The 25,037-nt window shown below is 36.8% G+C and overlaps 2 protein-coding genes across 4 annotated transcripts in view; both read left to right on the forward strand.

Annotated features, from left to right (window-relative positions):
• The window catches only part of LOC139966278 (eIF5-mimic protein 2-like), a 29,795-nt gene extending 25,372 nt beyond the window's left edge, over positions 1-4,423 (forward strand). Inside the window, exons 13-15 of the mRNA XM_071969134.1 lie at positions 268-334; positions 1,214-1,336; positions 1,630-4,423. Of these exons, the coding sequence (XP_071825235.1) occupies positions 268-334; positions 1,214-1,336; positions 1,630-1,685 (246 nt within the window). The 3' untranslated portion in view covers positions 1,686-4,423. The remainder of the gene's footprint in view (positions 1-267; positions 335-1,213; positions 1,337-1,629) is intronic.
• Positions 1-24,684, forward strand: part of LOC139966273 (uncharacterized) — a 262,794-nt gene extending 238,110 nt beyond the window's left edge. The window contains exons 1-9 of one of the 3 annotated variants that reach the window (XM_071969127.1): positions 4,998-5,655; positions 10,064-10,243; positions 15,854-15,925; positions 16,520-16,549; positions 16,972-17,165; positions 17,527-17,612; positions 18,047-18,310; positions 22,282-22,437; positions 22,999-24,684. In XM_071969127.1, coding sequence (XP_071825228.1) covers positions 5,492-5,655; positions 10,064-10,243; positions 15,854-15,925; positions 16,520-16,549; positions 16,972-17,165; positions 17,527-17,612; positions 18,047-18,310; positions 22,282-22,437; positions 22,999-24,210 — 2,358 coding nt within the window. In that variant the 5' untranslated portion in view covers positions 4,998-5,491 and the 3' untranslated portion in view covers positions 24,211-24,684. Of the gene's footprint in view, positions 1-4,997; positions 5,656-10,063; positions 10,244-15,012; positions 15,313-15,853; positions 15,926-16,519; positions 16,550-16,971; positions 17,166-17,526; positions 17,613-18,046; positions 18,311-22,281; positions 22,438-22,998 lie in introns of those variants that run through there. The other 2 variants (XM_071969129.1, XM_071969128.1) reach the window with 2 other exon arrangements.
• Positions 24,685-25,037: the final 353 nt, after the last annotated feature.

A 25,037-nucleotide genomic window follows, 5' to 3' on the forward strand; every position in this document is an offset into this window, starting at 1 on the left:
CAAACCAAACTTAGGTTATATTAAATAAACATTAGTGCAGTTTCGTTTCATGAGAAGAGAGGGAAAAGAGTTATATGGGAATAAGCTTGAACATATTATTATGTTAAATCTTAGGACCATAGATAAAGAAACATTCCCCCAGGGGCATGTTAATGTTAAACGTTTGTCTACTAGGTCAGAGGACCGGATATGCAAATGAGCCTCTTCTTTCATTGAGTTTTCATATCCATTTATTGAGTTCTTTCTTTTCTACTATAATATTGACAGGATTACTGCTATGAATACAGTCAGTTCAGAAAATGGTTCCAAAGGATGGTTGTACTTCTCTACAAAAGTGAGTCTGATTTCGAGTGAATCTGGAGGGCTGGAAATACTAAAACAAAACCAAAATAATAATTAATCATGTTGTAATGACTTAATGCTTTAACAGAATTATCCCATGATATTGCAAGGTAAGGATTTAGAAGCATTAGCTGTGGCTTGAGTTAAGAAAGGGGATCAGAATTTGGGATGCAACCACGTATATTTCTGGTGGGGAGTGAGTGTGGTGGGTGGGGGCTCAGTTCCCCCCCCCCACTGGCAGACAGAAAATTACAAAAAAGTCTTAGTGTACATAAATATATATAACATATATGTACAGTTCAACCTACACAGTTAAAAATTCTTTATTACTGTTTTAATAGTTGCAAAATGTCACCATTCCCATAGATGATATAAGATCTTAGCCCTCGCCCTCCAGTACAAAAATGAGCAGTTGTGCTATTCCAGGCTGTGTTGCTAAATTCCCAGATGATGCAGACATTTATGCTTGACTTCATTCCTATGGAAGTTCATTCGATCTAATGAGGCTGATGGGAAATATGTGGAAAGGATTTGGAAAGATAAATTACTATTATTGCGGTTATGCCTCGTGGCACCTCGGAAGAAAATAGTACTTTTAATGACCAAGAAGAAATTGGCGACCCCCCCCACCCACGTATGTATTTATACTGAGTCAGTATGACTGTAGGACTATGTACCCATTTGTGCAACCTGCTTGCTACCAGTTCCCTAAACCTGTTTATGTTCGAAAGCCAGTTTTGTGATACCGTGCTAGTTCATGCTATAATCTGCGATGGCTTTGTCTAGTAAATGCATGTAGAGATGTCGCCTCAAATAAATGTTTTCGCTTCTAATAACAAATATTTTCCGCCACCTTTTTGTCTACTCTTAGCTGATGTTTTATCCGAAGAGGTGATCGTCTTGTGGTACAAGGAAGCGCACTCAACCAAAGGGAAAAGTTTCTTCTTGGAACAGATGAAGAAATTTGTGGAATGGCTGGAAAATGCTGAAGAAGGTAAGTAAGATCAATCTTTTCCACTGTGTATGAGTTTTATGTGATCTCACAATATGTGCTACAATGTCAAGTATTTTTTCCCACATAATGTACCCAAGCGTCCAAGAAAAGTATTTCATTGCCATGGGCACTTAATGTAGATTACAAGACATTTTGTCTAATCGTTTTTGCACTCATGTGATCAAAAACCCAATACTTGTGATAATGAAAAAATTACAAAGTACATACCAGAACCAGTAAAAAGATAGAAACTTTAAAATGCTCATCGCCCCGTTTTATTATCCATTTTTTAGAATCCGAGTCAGAAGATGAAGAAGAAGAAGAAGACGAAGAAGAAGAGGGTGGTTGAGAGATGAATTTGCTGCTAGCTTGTAAACATGAATGCATCGAAATTTTTCTATTGTTTTGTCGAAAACATGCAACTTCAACAATTCGGTTTTAGATCTCTTTTTTTGCAAGTGTTTGTTACATTAAATTGTTTCTTATGTTATTTCTTTTTTGGTTTTGCTTTATTTTGGCCCAAAAAACTTACACCATCCCTCATCTCTCCCCTCCCCCCCACAATACCCCACTTCCTGCTTTTGTATCCATACTTTCATACTAAGCCTTGATATATGTGTAACATGAAGTGCTAAAAATTCAAGCCTGGTTAAAAAATTCATTACCATCACCTCTACTGCCCCTCTATCCTTCCTCCTCGACTCGTTTCTTTCACATCACAGGCTCTGCACATTCTTTGAATTTAAATGTATGTTTACTTTTCTTCCTTCAGCCAAAAAAAAAAGAAAAAAAAAAAAAAATACTAGTACCTCACAAAGATAAAACGATTATGTACAAATATTGATTTCTCAACTCGACTCGAGTTTCTCTTTAAAAGGCATGCTTGCAAACTTTGTGGAATGTTTGGATAATCTGCCGTAAGATGCGAATGAATCATGAGTTGTATCGAGCTAATGGTAATGAACGATACGAACATGTCTTGTTAATAATGATTGTCCCATGTAAAAAAAAAAACTGTTGTCTTCTTTTCTTGTATCTGAATCATATATTTACAGGTGATACTGATGGTCATGTTAGTTTGTGCCAAGTTACATATGTGCTGTGCTGTTTTGAGGCAACAAAAAAGAGTAGAGATAAAACTGTGTTTGTGTGTACGGGTTTAGAGGTGGGTAGGGAGAGCAATCAGTGGGGGAGGGGAGGGGCAGGGGGAGGAACCAAGGGATGCAATGTGATTTTGAAGTAATATTGAAGTCAGATAACTTTTCTTTTTCTTCATCATTTGTACCTCAATTCTGTTCATGGGTAGCCCCCTTTTTTGTAAATATCAATAAATAAATAGAACAAGCAGACTATTCCCAACAAAAAACAATAGAATACTGTACAGGTGTGGGATTATTAAAAAATGCTTAGAGGGATAACTGCAAAGACAAAATTTTTAAAACTGCCACATACCCTACACTCGATTCGGCTTTTAACTTTTCTTACCTTGTCCTCGAATGTAACGACACAAGATGATAACTTTGGTAGGACATCAGAAGAGATTAAGTTTTATTGAAATTAGTGGCCAATTTCATCCACTGAGGGGATCTTGTTATTTTGTACGAGTGTGACATCTAGGGCACCCCGAACCTTCATCATCGTAAATGGAAAACTGCTATGCATTTAAATTGTTGTGAGTTCTTGTCTATGCCATCGGATGTGATGAAATTAAAGAAGAGTGATCATTCTTTGAAAACACCCTGTCAAAATCAAGTCTAAAGACTGATCCTCTCAAGCATATTTGTCCACTTATTGAAGATACAAAGCTGAACTCAAGTCTTGTCAACAAGTCCCTATTCTCATTTTGGTATTCAGTTGCATACCCACTCAGTCAGTATTGAAACGATTGCAGGCATAGACATTTTAAGAAACTAGACCACACTCGACGTTGATTACATATATATGGAACAATTGGGATTTGATCATGTACTTCATTTTGTGTATTTTGGATTCGTTATTGCCACCCACATACACAGTGCATATTTAACTGTGCCATTTACTGTATGCCTGTTTATTGTCCAAAAGTCAAAAAGAAAATCACTGCTTTTTTTTCTTATTAAACCTATTCATAGCAACACTTTTGCACACCATCTTTAATTAAAGAAGATCTCTTGACTTTTGTTAGGTATGGTATATGTTCAGTATGGTTTAAAAAGTATGAAAATGTGATATGTATATGTTCAACAAATTTGTAATTAAAGGCACAATTTTTTTCCTAACAGTCGATATTGAATGCCATCAATGCCTGTAGGTGCCGAAAAAGTTTGAAACCAAAGGAAGTTGTTGTTTCCTCACTGGTTTAGGATGGTGTCCTGGCTTCATTAATTTCAAAGTCCCCGTGCGTACCGCTCTAAAGTTGTTCCCAATTTAGCCAACAAACTCGAAACTTGCCACTTGGAATTCTGCTTTCCAGCTTCCTGCTTTAAACCCAAACAACAATCCAGTCATGAAAATCACTATTGATGGAGCCTTAGAAAGTTAGAGGCCTTTGAAATTATGGACTTTGGTCTCAGAAATTAGTAATTATTTTCTAGAAAAGTGCATGTTCTCAAATTCTGGACGTCACTGAAAAATGACCCTATTTCAGTGATGCTGCTGATTTGGCGTTTGTTTTAACTGATGCTTTCTGGCATTTAGTACAGCAAATAAAAAATGTTGAAGTTTCCAGTGGCATCATCCTTATATTAATGAAGAAATTAAGGCCTCTCCTGCAAAAATTTGGTCATGATACTTGACTCTGTTAGCAATGTCTATTTTTGTGTTGTTTCGTCCGGAATTATTGGTGTAGAGTCCGTTTTTTTGTGATAATTTCTCTCTCATTTTGTATGACAATGAATGTTAAAATTAATCGTGGACTAGTTTTCTGAGTTTTTCTTTGTAATTAGTATTGTTCTTTTGATTTACTCTGTCATGGTTTTAGTATTTTTCCTTCTGTGTTGGTTGTTTAAGAATGATCGTTAACAGTTGTTATCTAAAGTATTAATGCCTTTTTCAAGGGACTTTTAGTTCCCATGGAAGAATTAAATATACAATATGGAGGGGTGTTAATTAATTGTCACGGTGTCTCCTTTTTCGTTTGATTCAACCCCCTCCCTAGCCCATCGCAAAATAGACATTACTGGACAAGAAAAGATGGGGCAAATGCTGAAAAGATAAAACGTGAAACCCAAGGCATATGCATAAATATGACAAAACGAGATGAATTATAGTAGTAAGAAGCAGTAAGAAATGACTGGCAAGAAAATTAACCAGTTAAACATTACCAACAAACAAGAAAGCTCACAAAACGTAACACAAAAGCTCACAATATCACGAACGTTGACTTGTTATTCAAGAACGTTTGCTGACACAATGAAACAGACCCATTCCATCTCAGCAACTTCCATAGCCACTGATATTTTATATGCATCGTCAAAACAGCATATTAGAGTAGTCTACTTCTAGATAAAAATTTAGAACCATATCAACTTGTGATCATTTCATACTATCGCATACGTTGCAAGATCTTTATTGGCTCTTGATAGACCGTGCCCTTAAACGGAGGTCATAAAACTTTTTCATAAAGTAATTTACATACGTAAACAAACCTCCCCATCAACGTTGCTGCAACAGGTGGATTAGTTGCCTAGGTGATGGACGCCACTAAAGCAGTCACGCGTGACACTGACAACCGGCTGTAGTCTGAAAGAAACTTAACCATGTCAGGATTGTTTTTGGATTTCTAACACGCGGATTTATAATATGTGCAAGGATTTTTACGTGGATATCTTAGCATGGATGGAAAATGGAGGAATAATACGATTTAGAAGAGTCTGCGATAAACTAACAAACTGCTAAGCTAAGTCAGGCGTTACAGATCGACAAACAATTAGTGAACCGGGCTGACTGTATCATTCGATCAAGTATTTTTTTTTTGCAGGGGTTAGGCGCAAGTTAGGACCAAACTTCTTGCACTAAGTTAAACTTAGCCTAGGTAATAAACTTAAACTAAAGACAGCCTAGGCCTACTCATTGCGGCAAGTAACTGTGGGAAAGGCATCCAAATATTTGTACCTCTACATGATCCCATGGATACGTTGAACCTGTCTGCATAGACCTAGTAAACTTAAAAAGAAAATGACAGCAGTCGATGTTTCACACATCCCTCGCTTGGGGACAAAAGCACCTCATCATTTTTACCGTGAACACCAAGGATTGGATTCTTTATCAAGAACTTTTCAGTCCAGTGAATTATTTACTCCATATCTTGTACCACAAAGACCAACTGTTTCAGGAGTACGGTAAGAAATTTTAATTTCATATTTAGGCATGTACGTATTAATCTAAACCGTAAAGTAGTTGTTCCTTACATGAATAAGATTGCAAAATTGCTTATAAAGTATCTGTAAACTTGGTTCAAACATCATTCAAACATGATATCTTAAAGCAGCTTTTTAAGTTGAATTTGATAAATTTTGCAATGCTATTCAATACTAGATCCAGCCCTAAAAGGCTAAAACCTCTTTCAACAATGTAGTGAATAATTATAAAGTTATTAAACTTGACTAGGCCTAATGACAAATGTTACATTGTCGAGACACCAAAGAGGACACACTGTATACATAGAAACACTCAGAACAGATGGTCCATGCTTGAAGCCTTAAACTGTAATTAAGTAACTTCTCTTTAACTTCATATACTAGGTGCCGCTGGTAAATATGACCCACTGGCCATACCATATATTGCAATTACATGACCATGGGCTGTGTTTAAGGTACACATCCCTGCAATGTAAGCTTGCTACCCAGATCAGAATAATATAGAGACTATACTGTAGCTGCAAAATACAGGCCTACAGATTACATGTATTAGCATACAGTATTACAAGATAACACAGAATTACAAGATTACACAGGATTACACATAGGATTACAAATGTAATAGGGCTGTAATAGCTCTAATATACCTAGCATCTTCTTGTTTTTTTATTTTGCAATTTACTTCAATTATGTGAACAATATAAAAATATTCCAGTACATGCTCATTTTGTGAAATTAATTATATGGATGGTGTCAAGTTAAGCTTGTTCCATTACTGTATATCTTATTTTGAGAAAATCATAATTACTAGGGCTTGGTTAACATGCAGATAAAACACATACATAGTTTACATGCAAAAGTTGTTATTTCAACAGTACCAAACATTGGTTGGAATCTGGCCTGGTCCCCTCCCCCTCCCCACTTCTTAATCACAAAACTATGTCAGGTTCCCTGATGTAGCCCAAGTGACTTGTTATCAGTTAATGCCTATAGGTGGCTTTCTATAGATCTTACAGGTTTCACTTTAGAGATAAAAGTAAGCTGTGCAGTCAACAACAGAGGGGGGGGGGGGGGGGGGTGGGATGGGATGGGACACACAATCTTCTGGGGATATCAGACTTCCATATTGTGCACCTACAAAATTCGTTCAACCAGTTCACTACCGAAGCGCCGGTTAATGTAGTGCCTAATCATTTTTCAAGGCAAGAAAATCATACAGATGAAAACTTAGAAAAAGGTCTGTCGAACACTCAACATATCAGTTTCCAGGAAACAGTAGCTGTTCAAAACATTGAAATGATAGCAGCACATTCAAAAATAAAGGTTTAAAGTGGATTTATAAACTTCTGACTTATGTGTCAAAGATTCAATTGAAATCTGCGGAACTGAATTAACTTACAGTGGAAAAGGCCTTGGTGGTGGGGGGGGTGGGAAGGAGGGGGAATTGTTGATTGATCATTTTGCATACCTTCAACGAGACCCTTGAGAGCAATTCATACTATATTGTTACATTGTTCTGTTGAGTGTAAATGAATAAAAACAATGATGGTCATGAACAAGGGCGTAGGAACCGGGGGGGCTGGGGGGGCGCCAGCCCCCCCAGTGAAAAATGTGGAGGGGCGGAAGTATCATTCCGCCCCCCCCCCCCCCGCTTCGCAGGTCAGAAAACCCCTTTTTCATTTCCAAATGAGAAAAAAAATCTCATTTGGAGCACCAAATTGCATCTAAGGCCTGGTGAAAATACAAAATTAAGTTTACAAAATGGAGTGGGTGTTGAAGTGTGCTATATTGCACCAAATTGCATCTGAGGCTACCTGGAAATGCAAAAAATTCCAAAGGGGAGGGGGAACCCCCTCCCCTTAGACCCCTCCCCCAGGCCGGCCATCAGTCTTCAGCCCCCCCACTCAAAAGTACCTTCCTACGCCACTGGTCATGAATTTTATGAAGAGGGGGGGGAGGGGAGTGAGGGAAACAGTTACATTTCTCTCCTAAATTACACACTGTTAAATAAATACAATTAGGGAAGATGTTTTTTCATTAAACGGCAGGATTATTCGTTTGATTTCATATTCCTAGAGGCATGTTTATTCTGCAGTATTCACTTACAGTAGGCATACAGTACATAGTCAAATAACACTAGCATTTAGTAACTTAACAAGTAGACCTATTAATGAGTTCTTGATTGCTTTTTTTTATGGAATCAAGGGCCATAAATTGTAGTTGGCAGCCTTAAGATATGAAAAGCTTGTAGCCAGGCTGCATTTAATATGGTATATACATTGTAAATCAGCTTCAAGTTGAACTCATACTTTGTACATGTCCTTTAATATTGAGTCTCCTACCTGTTCATAAGATTAAAGCTGGTTTTACTTTATGCACAAAATTAAGTTTGGTATGTTGCAGAACGTTCAAACACTTTGCTGTCAGTCCAGGTTGTATTTCTATCAAACTTTGAAGTTTTGGAAATGACCCTTTAAACTAGGGAGGCTGGTTCATCAGTTAAAGTGGCTGGACATTTTAGTTTAATACCCCAACAATTAGGTCAGTCATCAGATACAACATAAGCAGGGGCGTAGCGAGCGGGGGGGGGGGTGTGGGGGGGTGTCACACCCCCCCAATAATTTGGTCGCTGTCGGCAAATTTTGGGTCTGTCGGCAAAAGGAGAAAAGGTGAAGAGAGCGGAAGGGGAAGAAAGAAGGAAAGGTGAATAGAGAAAAGGAGAACGGGAGCTTCTTCCGTGCCAAATTTGCCTTAAAATATGCACCAGATTGCATCTAAGGACGTTTCAAAACTAAAAATTTTCCAAAGGGGAGGGGGACGCCCCCTCCCCTTAGACCCCTCCCCCATTTCAGTCACCACTTCCAGATCCGTCGGCAAATCAAATTTGACTTAAAATATGCACCAGATTGCATCTAAGGACGTTTCAAAACTAAAAATTGCCAAAGGGGAGGGGGCCCCCCTCCCCTTAGACCCCTCCCCCATTTCAGTCACCACTTCCAGATCTGTCGGCAAATCAAATTCTCCACACCCCCCCAACATAAACCCCTTCGCTACGCCCCTGAACATAAAGACTCAATGGGAAACCACAATATTTTCATGGCTTCATGTAATATGTTACAATGCATTACAAATCTGTCTCTAGAGGACAAAGGATGTTGAATGTCATCCATACCAAGGTGCTGTGTTGTATGTGAAGTAATAAGACATGTTTTGGTTGAGTAATTACAATTTATGACACAATAGATTGACATTAACATTTATGTCTACACTGTGTAGCGGGATGTCATCATCTTTTAAGCCTTAAAGGAGCATTCCAGAGATTTAGCATGTATGTATCTTAAGGTGGTTGTCTTTGAAAACTCAGTAGCTATGAAATAGAAACATTACTAGCACTCAATTTTTTTATTTGTTTTTATACGACTTTGACATACATATCAAGATGAAAATTCTGCCTAGAAATCTAACTTTAAATCTCTTTTGTAAATTTCAAGAAGGAAATTAGTTTCAGGGGATTGAAGCTCTTGTGTTTCGGTGGGAGGGGGGGGGGTATTTAACACCCCTGACTCTTGTCATGTCCAATTGAGTTAGGGTAGTGCAAAGTTATCTCAGTAATCTTCAAACTGACTCAAAAACAGATCTTCTACCTTCTGTATTTCTATGAGACAACACTGGATGATTTTAGAGAAAGTGGTGTTGGCAGTATTAAAGAGCTGTCAAATGATTTCAAAATTAAAATGAAGCCATGTAGCTTTCATTGAAGACAGAATAGATTTGATATCTCAACCAGTAAATAAATTGTTGATTAGATATGACTATGTGGTCACACAGAAATTTTGGGTTAAATATGGGACAAAAACATTTGCATCAGAAATGATTATGAAATCCTTATCAACTACTGACTTGTTTTAGGTCCATAGGTAACTGTTACAAATACATCATAGAATTATCACAGATTTAGAACTCTCTGATGGATGTTCTTGGACAAATTGAAGTCAGTTGCTCTATTAGTCAGGTTAAACTGAGTGAAAAAATATTGCAAGGAATCACAGAATCCATGGGTAATTCTGGTTATAGAAACAATGTAAAATGTTGAGAGTGTGTCCATGTCCAAAAGAATGTTGTGGTCGTAGGCTATGGTCCATCAGAACTCTATACCCTCATCTCTCTCCCTCCTCTTAGCAATATTGCTATGTACAGCAGTTGGAGAGTGGAATATATGTGCCTGAACACCTCAGGCTTATAAAACATACACATAGCATATAATGTATGCTTGTGACAAATGGTCGCTACTCTTGCTGTACTTTAAGCAAAGTAAAATGTGCGAACTCAACGAGTATTAAAACATCTACTATACTGTTCATTGAATACATTGTTTCTTTATCAACTTTAGATACAAGCACTTTCAAGATGCGTTAGAAAAGAATCCCAGGATGCCATGGGGCATGGACCGTGAATATGGAGGTGAAGGACCCATCAATTTACCCGCAGAGCATCGTCCAAAAAGTGAACCACCAACAGAAGTGGAGAAAGGACACAGACACTTCAGCAGTGGTACTCAGCCATACCCAAGGTAAGTTTGACTCCGATTACAAGATCAATCTCAATATTTCATTATTAACATAATTTGCAAGAAGAAGTAGCAGATTTTGATGCAGACTTTGTGAAATTATTTCAGAAGTTTGATCAGTTCTTAACGGTATCGAATGACAATCTCCATTCAGGTAAGTTAATACAGCCATGGTTGACAGGAGTCTGTAATTTGGGGTCTTTGTGACAATTCAGAGAGGGCCAGTGTGGCACCACATCCATGTTTGTGTTTGTGTGGTACGGTGATGATTTACAGTGCGTCAAGGCTTCACTTTCAGAAGGGACAGTAAGGTAAGTATAAGTTACCATGACCATTCTTAAAATGCTGCACTCTGTTGACTCGTTGTATATCTAGTACAGATTATATTGATTCAAGTTAACCGACATACTGTACCACCTCATATTAATTTGTGATGCTTCAATGTCTTTCTAAGATGTCCTATTAACCCTGATGGTTGTTAACTGTAAATTTATCAGCTATGCTTTTATCGATTCTGTGACCAACTAGTGTAAACAATTCCATCTAATGACTGAGCATATCTGCTCTTTTGTTTATCTTATGACCTCATACAGTAGGTCAACAATACACTGAATATGCACAGCAACTGCCAAATATGCTACAAAAACAAATAAGGGCCATATTCAGTTTCAAACTTCAGGAAGCAACTTTTACATTTCGCTTCTAAAAGCATTACTCTTAGAACACTCCACAATGTCTATGAAATATGTGGACGATCTGAATGACCACAGGAATTCACTTACTTTGGAAAATTTTAGCAATTTGAACAAGCTAAAATATTGAGCAATAACGATGACCTTTCATATCTTGCTTTACCATTTAAGTTGAATAATATACTGTATGCACTATGCACCTGTAAAATACAATAAGAAATTCCTTAATCAGTGATGTTATTCATATTCCATTTGGGCCCTGGCCTGAGTTATTTCATTGGTTTTGATTTTGGTCAAGGGAATTAATTAAACATGAACAGCACTGTGACAGCAACATTTTTGTGTTCAGTATGGTATTTTTGTTCCCTGAAGTTTTCAGAAAATGGGTGCTCAAATGATGTAAAATTCCAAAACTTTTACATACATGTACAATAGAACTAAAAAGATATTTTGAGCAGTACTTAAGTCACATACCAACATAGATTAATGTATGTGATTATTTAGTTTGACTGCATAATTACATTTATTTATATAGTGAGAAACAAATTGAAAATTTGAAATTTGTTCTTTCTATGAGATCAACACCAAACAAATGATCTAGACAACAAGTTTCCTTATTGAATAATTAGTTTAATGAATGTTAAAAGTTGTTAAACCATCATATGAAGGATAGAAGAGTATATTAATAAACTTGACCAAGTGCATCTTAATTTAGGGTAATTAATATTACTCCACAGGTGGAACAGGGGGGTGGGGAGAATGTTAGTTGCTTGAAGTTGCTAAAATTTGTAGGAAGGTGCAGTAACCATGGTGCTCCTCAAAATATTCACTATAATGTACTTTTAAGAAAAGTCATGCAAGATAGAGCCGGAGGCAGGAATTATCAAACAATTTGGTCGACTCTTGACATGTATTTTTATATGTAATATTCACATTGTAAGGACTTCCCAGATCTATAGGGCCTACCCATGTGCATGATCAAAAGATCACACTTGGTTTAGTACATGTATATAGAGAAAGGACCTGTTATGTTTCACCTGGTAAATTTTACCACTTGTTAGCAGGTATTCAGACTCAATTGTTGGAACCCTATGGGTAGCTATTGATTTTATTCTTCCCAAACATTTAAGATCAATAGGAATTCCTATGATCTTCTTTCCGGTGTTGAACAAACATAAGAGACATTAGTACTTCATGGAGGCTGCCAATCATTATATTCAATAGTAATGGTGGCATGGTGATTGTTGCCATGGTCTTTATGATGTACTGTACCTATAGCTACATGTACAGACTATATGGTTACCACTGGCTAGCTACTGTAGCAACATGTTGAAATCATACAAAATTATACTGACATTGTACAGGTTGACTTTATAAAGTAACAGTGTGTAGGGCCCTAGATCTTCCAAGACAATTATATTTACTGGGCATCATATACTGTTGAACCCCTTTCAGACAAAAACAAAACAATTATCCACATAAAGGAAGATAATTTGTCAAGTTTACATATATATTAAAATAAAATATAATATAAAAATAAAAATAATATTAAAAACTGTTCGCAAACTGCTTATCCACTAGAGAGCCTGTGTAGGAGAATGTGTAAATTTTAAGGTGGCCTGACGTTTCGATCCTAGCAGGATCTTCTTCAAAGGCTAAAAAGTTTACATATTGTCCAAAGTTGCTTATTATGTAATCTAATTAGACCTGATTGTAAATTAATTAGTGAAAGTTAGAAATAAAACTTGAACAACTGTATCTAAATTTAATATGTGTATTTATGGTACACATTTTCTACTTCTCTTATTTCTTCTAATTTAAGTTAAATTTTTAAATTTTTATATTTACAACTGACTGTAGTCTTTGTCGATTATATATATTTTGTGCTTATGCTACACATTCAGTCAAACGTTTTCCCTGGCCATGGCTATCTTTTCTTACTGTACTGTTATTTCACTGATTGAATTGACCTCATAGCAATGTACCAGAAGCAGATGCAATGTTAGATGTGGACAAGGGTGGGCAAGGAATTTGATCCTCAAACATTTTGTAGACTAGACATTTTCTTGAAATAAATGTATAAATAACATGTAAAATGCATACTGAAAGATTGATAATTTTACAGAAAGTGAATTTTTAGACATAATTTAATATGACTTACATTGGCATAAGATATTTAGTTTAGTTTAAAATAGTTCAGAAAGCTGGTCATTTAAATCATTTAAAACACCTGTTGTAAAGTTCATATGTGCCATGTTTTAATATCAGAAGCATTTTTCTTCAGCTGTAAGATAAATTTCTATATATCTGTAACTAAAAATTTGATATTTTAAAGATATATCGAATGATTGGGATGTTCTTCAAAAACAAAGAACTTACGTTCAAGTAAAGAACTTGAAATTGTTTATATAAGCCTAATTTGTTGTTGATAAAGGACGAATTTCCATAGCTTAGTCTGGGCAACCAAATTAATGTTTGTAGGTTGTCCAGCGGACGACTAGTTGTTGATCTCAAATTCAGATTGCATTGTAACTATTTAAAATAACCCCCAATTAGGTATACATGATAAATGGTTATCACTTCCAATGTTGGTGTTCTGTTCACCAACCGGCCCAAATATCTCTCCAACAGTGTACATATTGGTCATTGTTATGTTGTTACATTTTTTTTGGGCCAACGAAAGTAATTTGCTGCTTGGACCACCAACATGTAGGACCTGCTTGTATGAGGGACAACCAGAAAAACTCCTTAAAACATTTCCCTGGCTGATAGAACTGAGTTGTTTGAAATGTTTCCTTATACGCACTTATTGCTGCATTGTTATAGGCAGGCGCGTAGCCAAGGGGGGGGGGCGAAGGGGGTAGCCGCCCCCCCCTTGAGCATATTTTTTACAATTTTTTTTAAGGTTTTTATGATATCGCTAGTATTTTCAAAAGAGAAAATGCTAAGATGCAACTCACAAGGCATGGGAAGTGCCATTTCCGGCGATCTGGGAGGCATTTACAGCCAAAATTTTCTTGTACGCTTCGCGCCAACTCATGGTGGCGCTACGCTTAGATAGTTTGCAATGCCGAATCTACAGTTTCGCCCCTCCCTTGACAAATTCCTGGCTACGCGCCTGGTTATAGGCATGCACAGAAACAAGCTTGTCTAACTGTATTTTCCTATTTTATATCAAATTATGTTACAATTCCTATGTGTTTCTGTTTGGATATATTAGATCTATCTATTTAGCTTGATGATATAAGTGTTTAAGTTGTAAGTCATTCTATGTTTGTTTAAGTCATCATCAAAGCTGCTGAGACATTGCTATGAAGATTTCAAATAAATTTTGTACTATTTACTATATACTATATAAATGGCTTAACCTCTACATTTATGAAAACAAGTGATTAATTAGTTATTATTCTTAATGAGCATTTGTGATGTAAACTACATGTCAATGGGAAAGAGAGAGAGAGAGTATGTGGAACAAAACTGTAAAATATAGAGGTCCTGATGTTTCGATCCTTAGAGCAGGATCTTCTTCAGAGGCGAACTGAGAAGGCATTTTGCAGTAGAGAAGCAGTTTGCTAACATCTTTTTCTCTTTTTAAAAAAAAAAAATTGCAAGGCCATTTATGGTAACACTTCCATGTGTACATCAGATTTCAAAGCCAAACCTACTGTAACTTGCAGACTACAGAAGTACATGATATATTACATGAAATGTACCTCTAAAAGTTGTCAGATTTACCTCCTGTAAAGTATAGTAAGTCATAAAATCCTCTAAAGTGCCCCTTGACCCTTGGAACCATCAACTCTGTCTACTCCCATAAAGAAATTTATTGAGCCCTCCCCCACACATATTGATTATTCCTCCTATTGTCTGTGCACCACATACAATAGATGGACCCCCCTCAATGAACACACCCTTATTATTCCATGTAAGATCATAGTCGCCACCACAGCCTGCATCAGACTTCATGAATAAATATATCGCCTTGGTGATATTCATTAGCTTCACCCCCTATGAAAAGCCCTAAAGAGAGGTGTCAACAAAAGGTACATGTTGTATGGGACCTATCCGTTGCACCTCAGTCAGTTTAATAGCTACTGTTGTGTGTAAACTCAGTAGTGTATGCACTAAGAGAATGTAGCTTGACTGTAAATGGTGCAGATTACAGTAGTCCCAGCAAATCGTCTTCCCAGTTTTGCGTCACCTGTTTTGAAGCTCTTTTCGACGGAAAAACTTCGGTCTGCACTGTGCCTTTCTGTTTTATTTTGTGCTTACATCTTCGATTAAAAACATGACAACCTCTTTACTCCCAGCCCTGCCAAGGGTTTGGCCTGAACAGAAGAAGAGACCTGCATTTGACAAGCTACATTCTTTCTACTATACGTAAGGATTTTTTGTTTTTGCAGCATTATAGAGTGTTCGCATTGATCAGAGGTTTGATCGTTAACCATATAAGAGATACAGTAAGCCTGTTTAACAACTGCCTATACATAGCAAACCTATGGTGTGAATCACATTTCTCTTTTACTCATTGTAATTTTATGATCATTTTAATGTTTTGTTTATTCAAAAGCTTCCACTTTTGTCTTTCAGAATGAGCTTAAGTTTTATATGTAACTCATGAAATTCTATTTAGTGTGAATCACAATCTTCAGATGAATGTTAATATAATTTTCTTGAACTGAACTTAAAACTTTACATCATTGTTTTATATTTGTCACCCTTTGATTAAATTTACAGTGAAAAAAGATAAAATTTGTTACTTTTATTTTTAAATGAGAAATTGATATTAATCGTCAATTATAATGAACTTTACCCGTTTTATTCCACCCAGACTTTTCGTTTCATATACAGAGCTTCATCCTCATAAAATTCATAAAAAATTATAAAAATTCATAACATTTTTGTATTCATTTTCCAACAGAGGTTTACCAGTTAATCAATACTATGACCTGACCCTACTAAAGAAGAGCAATATAAGATCAAATGATGAATTGTAAGTATAAATAAGACTTAATAGTATACGATTATTGTCTGCTTATGTATGCATCATAAATGCAAGACTTATAGTTAATTTGATAAACATAACTTCCCCACCGATTATTACCGGCCTGAGAAATTATTTGACTTTGGTATTAACTGTCATATAATTTTATATATATTTTGTATAATTACTATAAAACAAACCAAGCAAGATTTAATAGATGTAGCACACCTATATCAGAGTAAATTTGCCAACCTTAATTGCATGTAAAACCTAGCAGTGTAAGGGGTTGTAAAATAGCTGAGAGTAGGGTGGAGGGTGGGGGGGGAGGGTTAAAACTACAAAGTAACAAGTTTATAAATTTATCTCTGTTTGGGTTTTCAGTATGTCACATTTTAATTTATTAATATTTAGGGAAGAAAATTGTTTGCATTCTTAAAACTGACAGTAATGGATGATTTGTTCTTCAGTTGTGTTAGCAAGTTGGTCACTCTGACAGTAATTAAGATACATGACTCGATTAATTATAATAATAATTTGTACCAAGAATCTTCACTTTCAGTTACTTTTCTAATATATCTTTATTTCTCTATTTTATCTTTGCAGGGTTCCAAGACCTACGCAAGCTGACATGTCGTAAGTATTTTTTTCCATTTTATTCATAAGAGGGTTTCTTCTTTGAGTAACTAAAAAAAAAAATGTGTGTCTTTGTGTAAAGTGGCAAACCCCCTTTCAGTGTTTGGGATTGGGAAAAATATTGGGGGAGGGGGGAGGGAGTCGTTGGGGGGTTTGTTGTTTCACTATAATTATGTTTGCACTGGTATTTTTAAGTGTATGTTCTGCTACTGACAGGACTGGACATGAGGTGGGGGAAGGGGGGGAGGGGGTTAGGTCGGAGAGGTGACTTGTTTGTGTCTCCATATCCCTTCCCATCCTACTGCTGCTACTCTGGTCAGAATATTTAAAGAATTACTAATATTCAACCTCTTTTATTCATATTTATTGCAAATTATGTGACAAAATATCCACCTGCGTCTATTTTTTTTAACCGACCACAGGAAACTTCAGATAAACAAAGAGTTCCCAGCAGAACATCCATACAGCTCACACATGTCTAGATTTGCCGTCTTTCCAAACTTTGCAAACTCTCGTGATGATTACAAGACAGGAGAAGCGGCCCAGCAACAGCGCCCTCTACACCCTCAGATGCCCGCTAACCCATACTCCATTAGAGTCGTTCGTCAGTCGAAAGGTACGCAATTAAGGATAGCGTCGGTGTCTTTTCTTAAAAAAATGTTCAAGTTTGATATGAATTAAGAATTATGACTTAGAAAAATGTGTCGTCATTAAAGGGGAGATGTCAAGGGGCTGGCCAGTTTTTTTGCCTATATTTTGGTTTGTGTAATATTAATAATTCATGTGTATCCATGTTTCTGAGATACAACAATTGCTTTAATACTTAAATGGCTATGGAGTGATAAATGCAAAGTTAAATTTTAGAGAGTCGAGTAAAGCTCTTTGCCTATTATTTTTGATCTATTTCTTACAAATTGTTACCTCATGCATTTGATATACTTTTACATATTTATTCCTCTTTCCTTTGCTTTGAATAGGTGGTTCAGATAGATGGGAACGACAAGAATTACCTCTAGAAACAGAAAAAATGCCCTTGAAGTGGCCTGGAGATACTTTCTTCCAGGTTTGTTATGATTATTCAAAATTTTGTTGATTATATTTAATAGGGGAGAGTAAGGTTTGAGGGATTGTCACTACAGTAGTTCAGAGATTTGCAGGCAATCAAGATTATTTCCAATATAACATGAAAGTTAAAGACAATCTATTTATCATTTATTATGCTGCAAACTTCCTTACCATGTTTTATGATTTATTATGGATCCATTTTGTTTTTTTGCCTCAAAAGTAACCATCTGAGATGAATAATCATAGACATAGCAGGAGGGGTTGGGGTGGGGGGCTGTAAAACCAGTTACACTTTCAACCTGTGTACCCCTCTTCCCTTCCCTGTTCTTCCATATCTGCTATATCCATGCATAACTGATATCATACAATACTCTTGATCTGCTTGTATTCTGTAAAATTAATCAATGTCCTTTTGACTATCTTACACTTCAGCAAAGGAAAACTCCAACGTCTGGTCAACAACAGTTCTACCCGATTCCACCTAAAGCAGTCCTTCCCAACCATCCAACCCGCTCTTTGGATCACACTTTAAATCCCAAGACTGCGAACGCTCTGCGTAACATCGAGAGAGCCCAGTGGCAGACCACGTACAACAGAAACTTCACAGGTTACGGCCCAGCCAATGCTCTGAGGCTCGACAACTTTGATCAGAAGTTAGAGAAAGAGCAAAGGACCGGAATTGAGGACCATGGTCTGGTAGGTCCATTCATCATTATATGTCGATTAATTATGTACAGTTTTCATATCATATCATTCATACATCAGTTCTCTTTAGAAACCTCAATTCTGTCGTTATTTTTGACATTTCATTTTCACAATGTTTGTATATGATCATCTTCATTGCTGTATAATTTTAACTCTTTCTGATTATTTTACAGGTAAATTTGTGTGGGTGTTTTGTTAAGACAGATTCGGTCCCCCAGAAACCTAAATTGGCCTAAAACTTTAAAGGAAGTTATTGCTATAATTGGCTGAATAACAGATCCATACTTGTTACAAAATTCTTTGCACTTGACAAAAATGAAGAGAGCTCTCAAAGAGATATAAATGAAGATTCTCTCTCGCTTCATTTCCATGTTAATCATAGGCCTACTATGAAATGGTCAAGCTTCTTCTTCTTCAAAGTCTTACATTTCCTTGTAATTAAATCATGCATAGGAAAAGTGACTTTGCTTTATAGAAGTATCTCAACGCTGACCAAAATTGTCAAAAAGTGGGTTGTGTTATGGATAGAATTGTTAGATTCGTCATAAAAAAGTTTGTTTGTTTGCAATTAAAACTACTGTGGGTGTGGAGACCTAATTCCCCTTTATATAGATTCTGGCCAATCTCCCAACAGTCAAATAATTCTGAATCAAAAATATGGTTACAGGTTTTTAATAATGTATTCTTCTTTTACTTTCCTTTTTACCACAGCAAAGAAATTCTCTCCCATTTTTACGACCAAGCAACATCACCCAGAGGACGGCATGGAATAAAACCTATTTATAAGTTTAAGGATTGAGATACGATCTGTGAAAAATATTTACCTGTTAGTTATCAATTATGAAGTTATATTATGGGTTCCATGATTGCCTACATAGTTGAGTGACAAAAATATGTTACCTATCCTGTAGGCTTATCATCATGTTTACATTTAGGCTTCATGAAGACATTGTCCACTACCAAATATTCACACTAATCTGCCAGAAATTTTCACAAATCATTTTTTTTTCCAGTGACAATTGAAATCAGCTAAAATTTCAAAACGATTATCACTTAGAAGGAACAAACAGTTGCTTTAACACTTTGCGATACACTCTAGTACAGTAAAGGTGTCAGTTAAGAAATCAGTGTTTTCTAGGGGCACACATAATGTTAACATTTAATGTTTGTAAATATGGAACACATAATCTAGCTTCCATACTTCTTTATTACTGTAAATCAGGGTTTGAGCCAAGAATCTTGTTAATTACAAGATTTTATTCTGTATTTCTACGACAGAAAGTTTACTGATTTTTTTTTTGGCAAAATAGAAATCTTGAAAGTTTAGTGCAGACAACAGAGCATCCTACTGTACTGTTAACCTTTTTATTTGGGAATTTCAAAATATAACATAAAATGGTGCACCAAGTTTGTAACATAATAATGTAGAGAAATTGTTCTGTTAGTTATTGGAAATCAAACCCTGAATCTTATCTAAACAATACAATTGATGTAGTCCCCAGCTTATCAGGAGTTATTGCATTTGAAGCCACACTGATGGCATTCACATGCATTCAATGGCATTCAAATGCATTCACATGCATTCGATAGCATTCAGTATTATTCAGAGGTATAGGTGCAGATAAGAATACTGAGAGGGAAGATAGGCAGGGGTGGTGGGGGGGTCAGAAAGAGATGCTGTTGGACATATCCTTTGTTTCAAATGCAGTAAATTCGCCTCAGCCTCTTTGAACTTGCTAAACGTTAAAGCATTTGTTTAAACAGCTGAAAACTTGCATTTAAAGAACTTGCTTTTTTAAAGAAGTAACTGCAATAATAAGTGTTCTACAAGAACCTCCCTGTCTTAGAGTGTAATACTAATTTTTCCTGCTTTTCAAAAGGTAATTTCTATTTTCCTGTATTATTACATGCAAGCTGTATTCTTTGAATACATTTACAACCATATATACATAAAATTATTCCATGTTCATTTCCACATCTGCTTGAAATGTTCTGTTATTTACACTAGATCATGAACCACAGAATCATTAAATTTTACACAAAATGTAACAATGGAAGTCATTGTGAAATAAAGAATGGTAAATGATGTTGTGTGCAATGTATAATTCCAACAGGATCTGTTCCCCATCGAAACAGTATTCAACGTCACTGTACAGGAAACAATTGTGGAGACAATAACTTTAATGATTTTACTTTTAACAATACAGAAGAAAGGGAGTGAAAGAGGAACTATTTTCTTATTTTCTTTCCATTTGTAATTTCTTTATCTTTATTTTTGAGAATTTTATTCCAGTGTAAAGTTTCAGTCTGCAAATAAATATTTTCATGATAAGAAGAAGAACTGAAAGTGAATGTTTGCATGTGTTACACTTTGTAAAGTTTATCTATTGCTGTTGAAAAGGTGGTTTTCACTAAATATAATTTACATGAAGTTTTGTTTGAATGTCACAGATGAGTAGGAGCATATAATTAAAGTCAGTGCAACGAAACGTCCTCCCCTTCCCCTCCACTCCCTTCCCTACCTCCTGAACAGAAAAATGTACACTTCTGATGGTAATCTAAGACTATTATTAATGATCAGTACAAAATGATATCCCCTCCCCCCCTTCCACTCCCCACTCCTGCACTTTCAATTGCCCCAAAATTTCTGGATTAACAGCTGTAGGATGGGGATTTTTAACAGTGTTTGGACACAAGCTTCACTGACATTAGAATAAGCTGACTTGAGAAAAGTATAAAAAGGAATGATAATAAACTAACTACTCTCAGTCTGCCATATACATTTTTGCCCCTTTGTATCTAAGCCCCCCCCCCCATAATCCACTACCCCAACATAGGCATAAGGAGCGAATACCCCTGTTTCTTAATATTAAAATTTAATTTTTGCTGGCAAGAGGGTGTATTAATAGCAAGCAATATAAACACTGGGTGGGAAACTAAGAAGCATACTGGATTTGTCCTCCCACGACACCCAAAAGAAAATTCTCGCTCTGTTTTTTCCACACATTTTACAGCCCCCCCCCCCTTCTTGGCCACACCTCACTGGTGTTAAATTTGTCCAAATAGCTTTTATTATTCACTATCCATTACCCAACAGCTTTCTTAAAATATTCCTGTGCAACAAGAACATCCAGCAAGTAAAACCTTAGCTCCCTGCAAATGGCAATGACTAAAAACAGAGGATTAGTATATATACATATATATATATATTTATTACAACAAAAACCAAAGAATAAACCTATTGATAAGTCTGTAACAACTTACTACAACATTTACAATCTAACATTGAAAAATTCTGAAAAATGAAGATTTTATCACATTTTACTAGACAAAATTCCACAAAACTCTGCTTCCTGTTAATACATATATGGACTTAAAAAATGAATGTTACACTTGTTCATCAATAAGGACCTATTTTATCAACTGTGTTTGGACATACCAAGGGATAAAGGTTACAGATTCATTATTTCTGACAGGGATGTTTGTATGAAGCAGTATCAAGATAATGAGATGGAAGGGTTGTGAAAAGAGCTAGGGAGAAGAAAAAACCTTTCATCACATTTCTATTATGACCTCATCTTCAAATTTCTACTCATATCTGTTTTCTTTTACTTTCTCACATTTTCATCCATCACAGCATATACTGTATGCTAATTATAATGGTCAATCTTAGAAGACTAACTAATTTTCCTTTGTTTTACAGACCATATTGATGAATCTTTACTAATCAAATTTTACTACAGATCAAAGAACTTTTTAATCAACAGCGGAAGCTTTTGTCTCTCAATGTCTCTTAGATAACAAAGATGGAAGTTGGGACTTAAGGAGAAGTTAAACATCTTAAACCTAACAGATCATCATTTTGGTTTCTTTTAAAGTTACCAGGCTTGAGTTCTAAAATTTGTAAATGCAAGAAAAATAGAAACGTATGTAAATAATGAATACTTATGTCTCATTTACAGCGAACGAGATCGTACAATACATTCATGCCACCCAGGCCTCTAGAGGGAAGGATTTCTCGTTTGATCGGTCCAAATCAGTCGGTTCGCTGTGTCATCAAGGACGGAAGGATCAAATATGTACCATATGTTCCCAAAATAACTATTGAGATGGACAAGGTGAGTGAAAAAATGACAATCTGAAGGGGGATGGGGGGTGGGAAGGGGAGAGAGTAGTAGGGAATGAGGAGGACTAAGTGGTAGGGCTGTGGGAGGAAAGTCAGTGGTACATGGGGAAGAGTTGAAGAGTAAAAGTTTACACCTTGAGCCAAGCATAAAAGTGTAGTAAAAGTGTGTTACTCTGCTTTAGCAGGAGAGGCACACAGATACCAGAGTAGGTCAAAGCTTTCAGATAATTTGTACTTTATTTGAACTGTATTTTAAAAATTAAAATACTGAATGAATGTTGAATGCAGCTGTCATTTATGTGATCGTCATGACCACGTTCACCGTTTCAGAATACTTTTGACTTTTTTTTATTCCAGCTAGCTACTTTAAGGACGTTAGTAGCTGTGTTTGCAGAAGTTGAATGTTGAAAAGAAAAATTAAAGAGAGTTTTTTTGGCAGACCATCATGGCAGACCAGTGCTTTCCATACCCAACTAAGAGGCTATGCTAGTTGCTCTTGAGGGGGAACTTAGTGACTGATTGTTTAAATCTTTATATTTTTTTTCTTCCTCAGGTTCGTGAGCACCCCAATCTACCCTCCGAGACGCATGACTCATTCAGGGTCCCTGCAGAAAAGTTGGAATGGAAGAGACTTCAGAGCTTACAGCATCCTGAGACACAGCTGGAGAAGCTGAATCAGCGACAAGCGTCAGTCGATGCTCAGTCCCTCAAGCTCAGCGGCGACACCCGGAAGAAAGCCTACGACGACCAGGTGCCCAAGAATTATCTCAAGGAGATGGCGGAGAAGCACAAGGACGATTTGAAGAGACTGACCGACCAGGCGAGATGGAAGGAGGCAGAGCGACGAGAACATCATCACGACCTGACCCTACTGAAACGGAAAGTGGACTACACCAGCCCCCAGATGCAACCCCCGGTGTATTACGATACCCTGCACAAGATATACACCGCCAAGGCACCGTTTTACTACGATGGCGATAATCCTTACGAGTATGACTATGTTCTACCCTGGGACTACCATAAGACGAATGCCGTCCTAGATCAGTATAAGAAGGAGGGCGAAATGATGGAGAAGGCAGAAAATGTCGGGGAGGGTACCAATACCGCTAGGGAGACCGGTAAGGAGGAATATCAGTTTGCAGGTTCCCCTGGTGCAAACCCCTTTGTTACCTCAAGTGATATGTCGAAGATATCCAATAGTGAAGGAATGGTAGGAGTTAAAAGCTCCCCACCGGCGCAAAACCCCACAACTCAGTCTACGTATACGTTTAGTTATAGTCCCGACAAGGTCCGCACGGTGAAACCACCCCCAATGGACACGTCAACTCTGGCTAAGTCCCTACCATCTGTGATGGCTGACAGTGGGTATGATTCACGAAGCAACATAATAATCGATTCTGCCAAATTGAAACACCCTGCGGAGGCCAACAACGACCTGTCCAATTCCAACCCTAACGCCACAAGCGCCTCTAGCAAGCCCCTCTACGACCCAGTCTACCGACACCCACATTCAAATCCTGTCGTCGATTCCAGGCATTTCAACGCACAAGGTACTGCAGATTTCCGATTCAGGTGGACCCCTAGTTACCCATACGGGGACAGACCCCAGACGACATTACTGAAAATGCAGGACTCTTTCACGAAAAGCGACGCACGAAAATCATTCCATGGAAGTTTCCCTGAAAATAATCCCGACTTGAGAGATAACATCGGATCAGGAAAGAAGCATGACTTCCACGGACAAAATGCTTATTATTGGCACTAATTTCACAAAGGAAGGGTCTTAGTTCACTAGATAATTATGACAAGTTACCCAGATTTATCCTGGATAACAGGGATGGGTCGAGGACTTTAGAAAGGTGTGGGTGTGGCCCTGGGAATTGTTGAAGCCTACTCCCATTGCAGGGGGTCAGCAGGTTCTTGCTCGAAAAAAAAAAAAAATGGACCTGAAGTGGTGCATTCTTAGGCATATGTAGTAAACCAAATCCCTTGCAGTTGAAAGGAATTAAAACAGGGATCCCAGTGATATAAATTGCCCTGTGGACCAACCAGGCCTCTCTATGCCTCTGGTGAAGAGAGGGAGGAGAAATTTAGACCTAATGACTTTGTACGCCCTCTATTCTGAACTGCATATATATATTAGAATTGTATGCAAGAACTACACACCCCTCGCATCTCCTTAAGTCTGTCCCTTCGAAGATTAAAGATAGTGTGATCTGTTGAAATTTATCTCGAAATGTCCCAAAACCTTACTTTTATCATCAAGATTGGTTCTTTTACTCCTGTCTGGAAACTATGTGTAACTTCCCTTCCTGCAGCAATCACTACTTCTATAAAAGATCAAAAGCTTGATTAAATGAAATATTACTGTGCATGAAGTGAGACTGCAAAGAACAAATTATCATATCATAATATCAGTTTAGTTTTTTCGTTTTTATTCATAAAAGAAATAAATATTACAAATTTGTGAGTCATTATGGAGCAGTTTATCTTAAAGGAACAAAATGATTCTCTTTCATGTTTTTGAAAATGATTCCCCCCCCCCCATGTTTTTAAAGATTTAAGCAGCAATACGTTCAGGATAATGCATGA

Source organism: Apostichopus japonicus, chromosome 4, assembly GCF_037975245.1.
Source record: "Apostichopus japonicus isolate 1M-3 chromosome 4, ASM3797524v1, whole genome shotgun sequence".
Taxonomy (NCBI): domain Eukaryota; kingdom Metazoa; phylum Echinodermata; class Holothuroidea; order Aspidochirotida; family Stichopodidae; genus Apostichopus; species Apostichopus japonicus.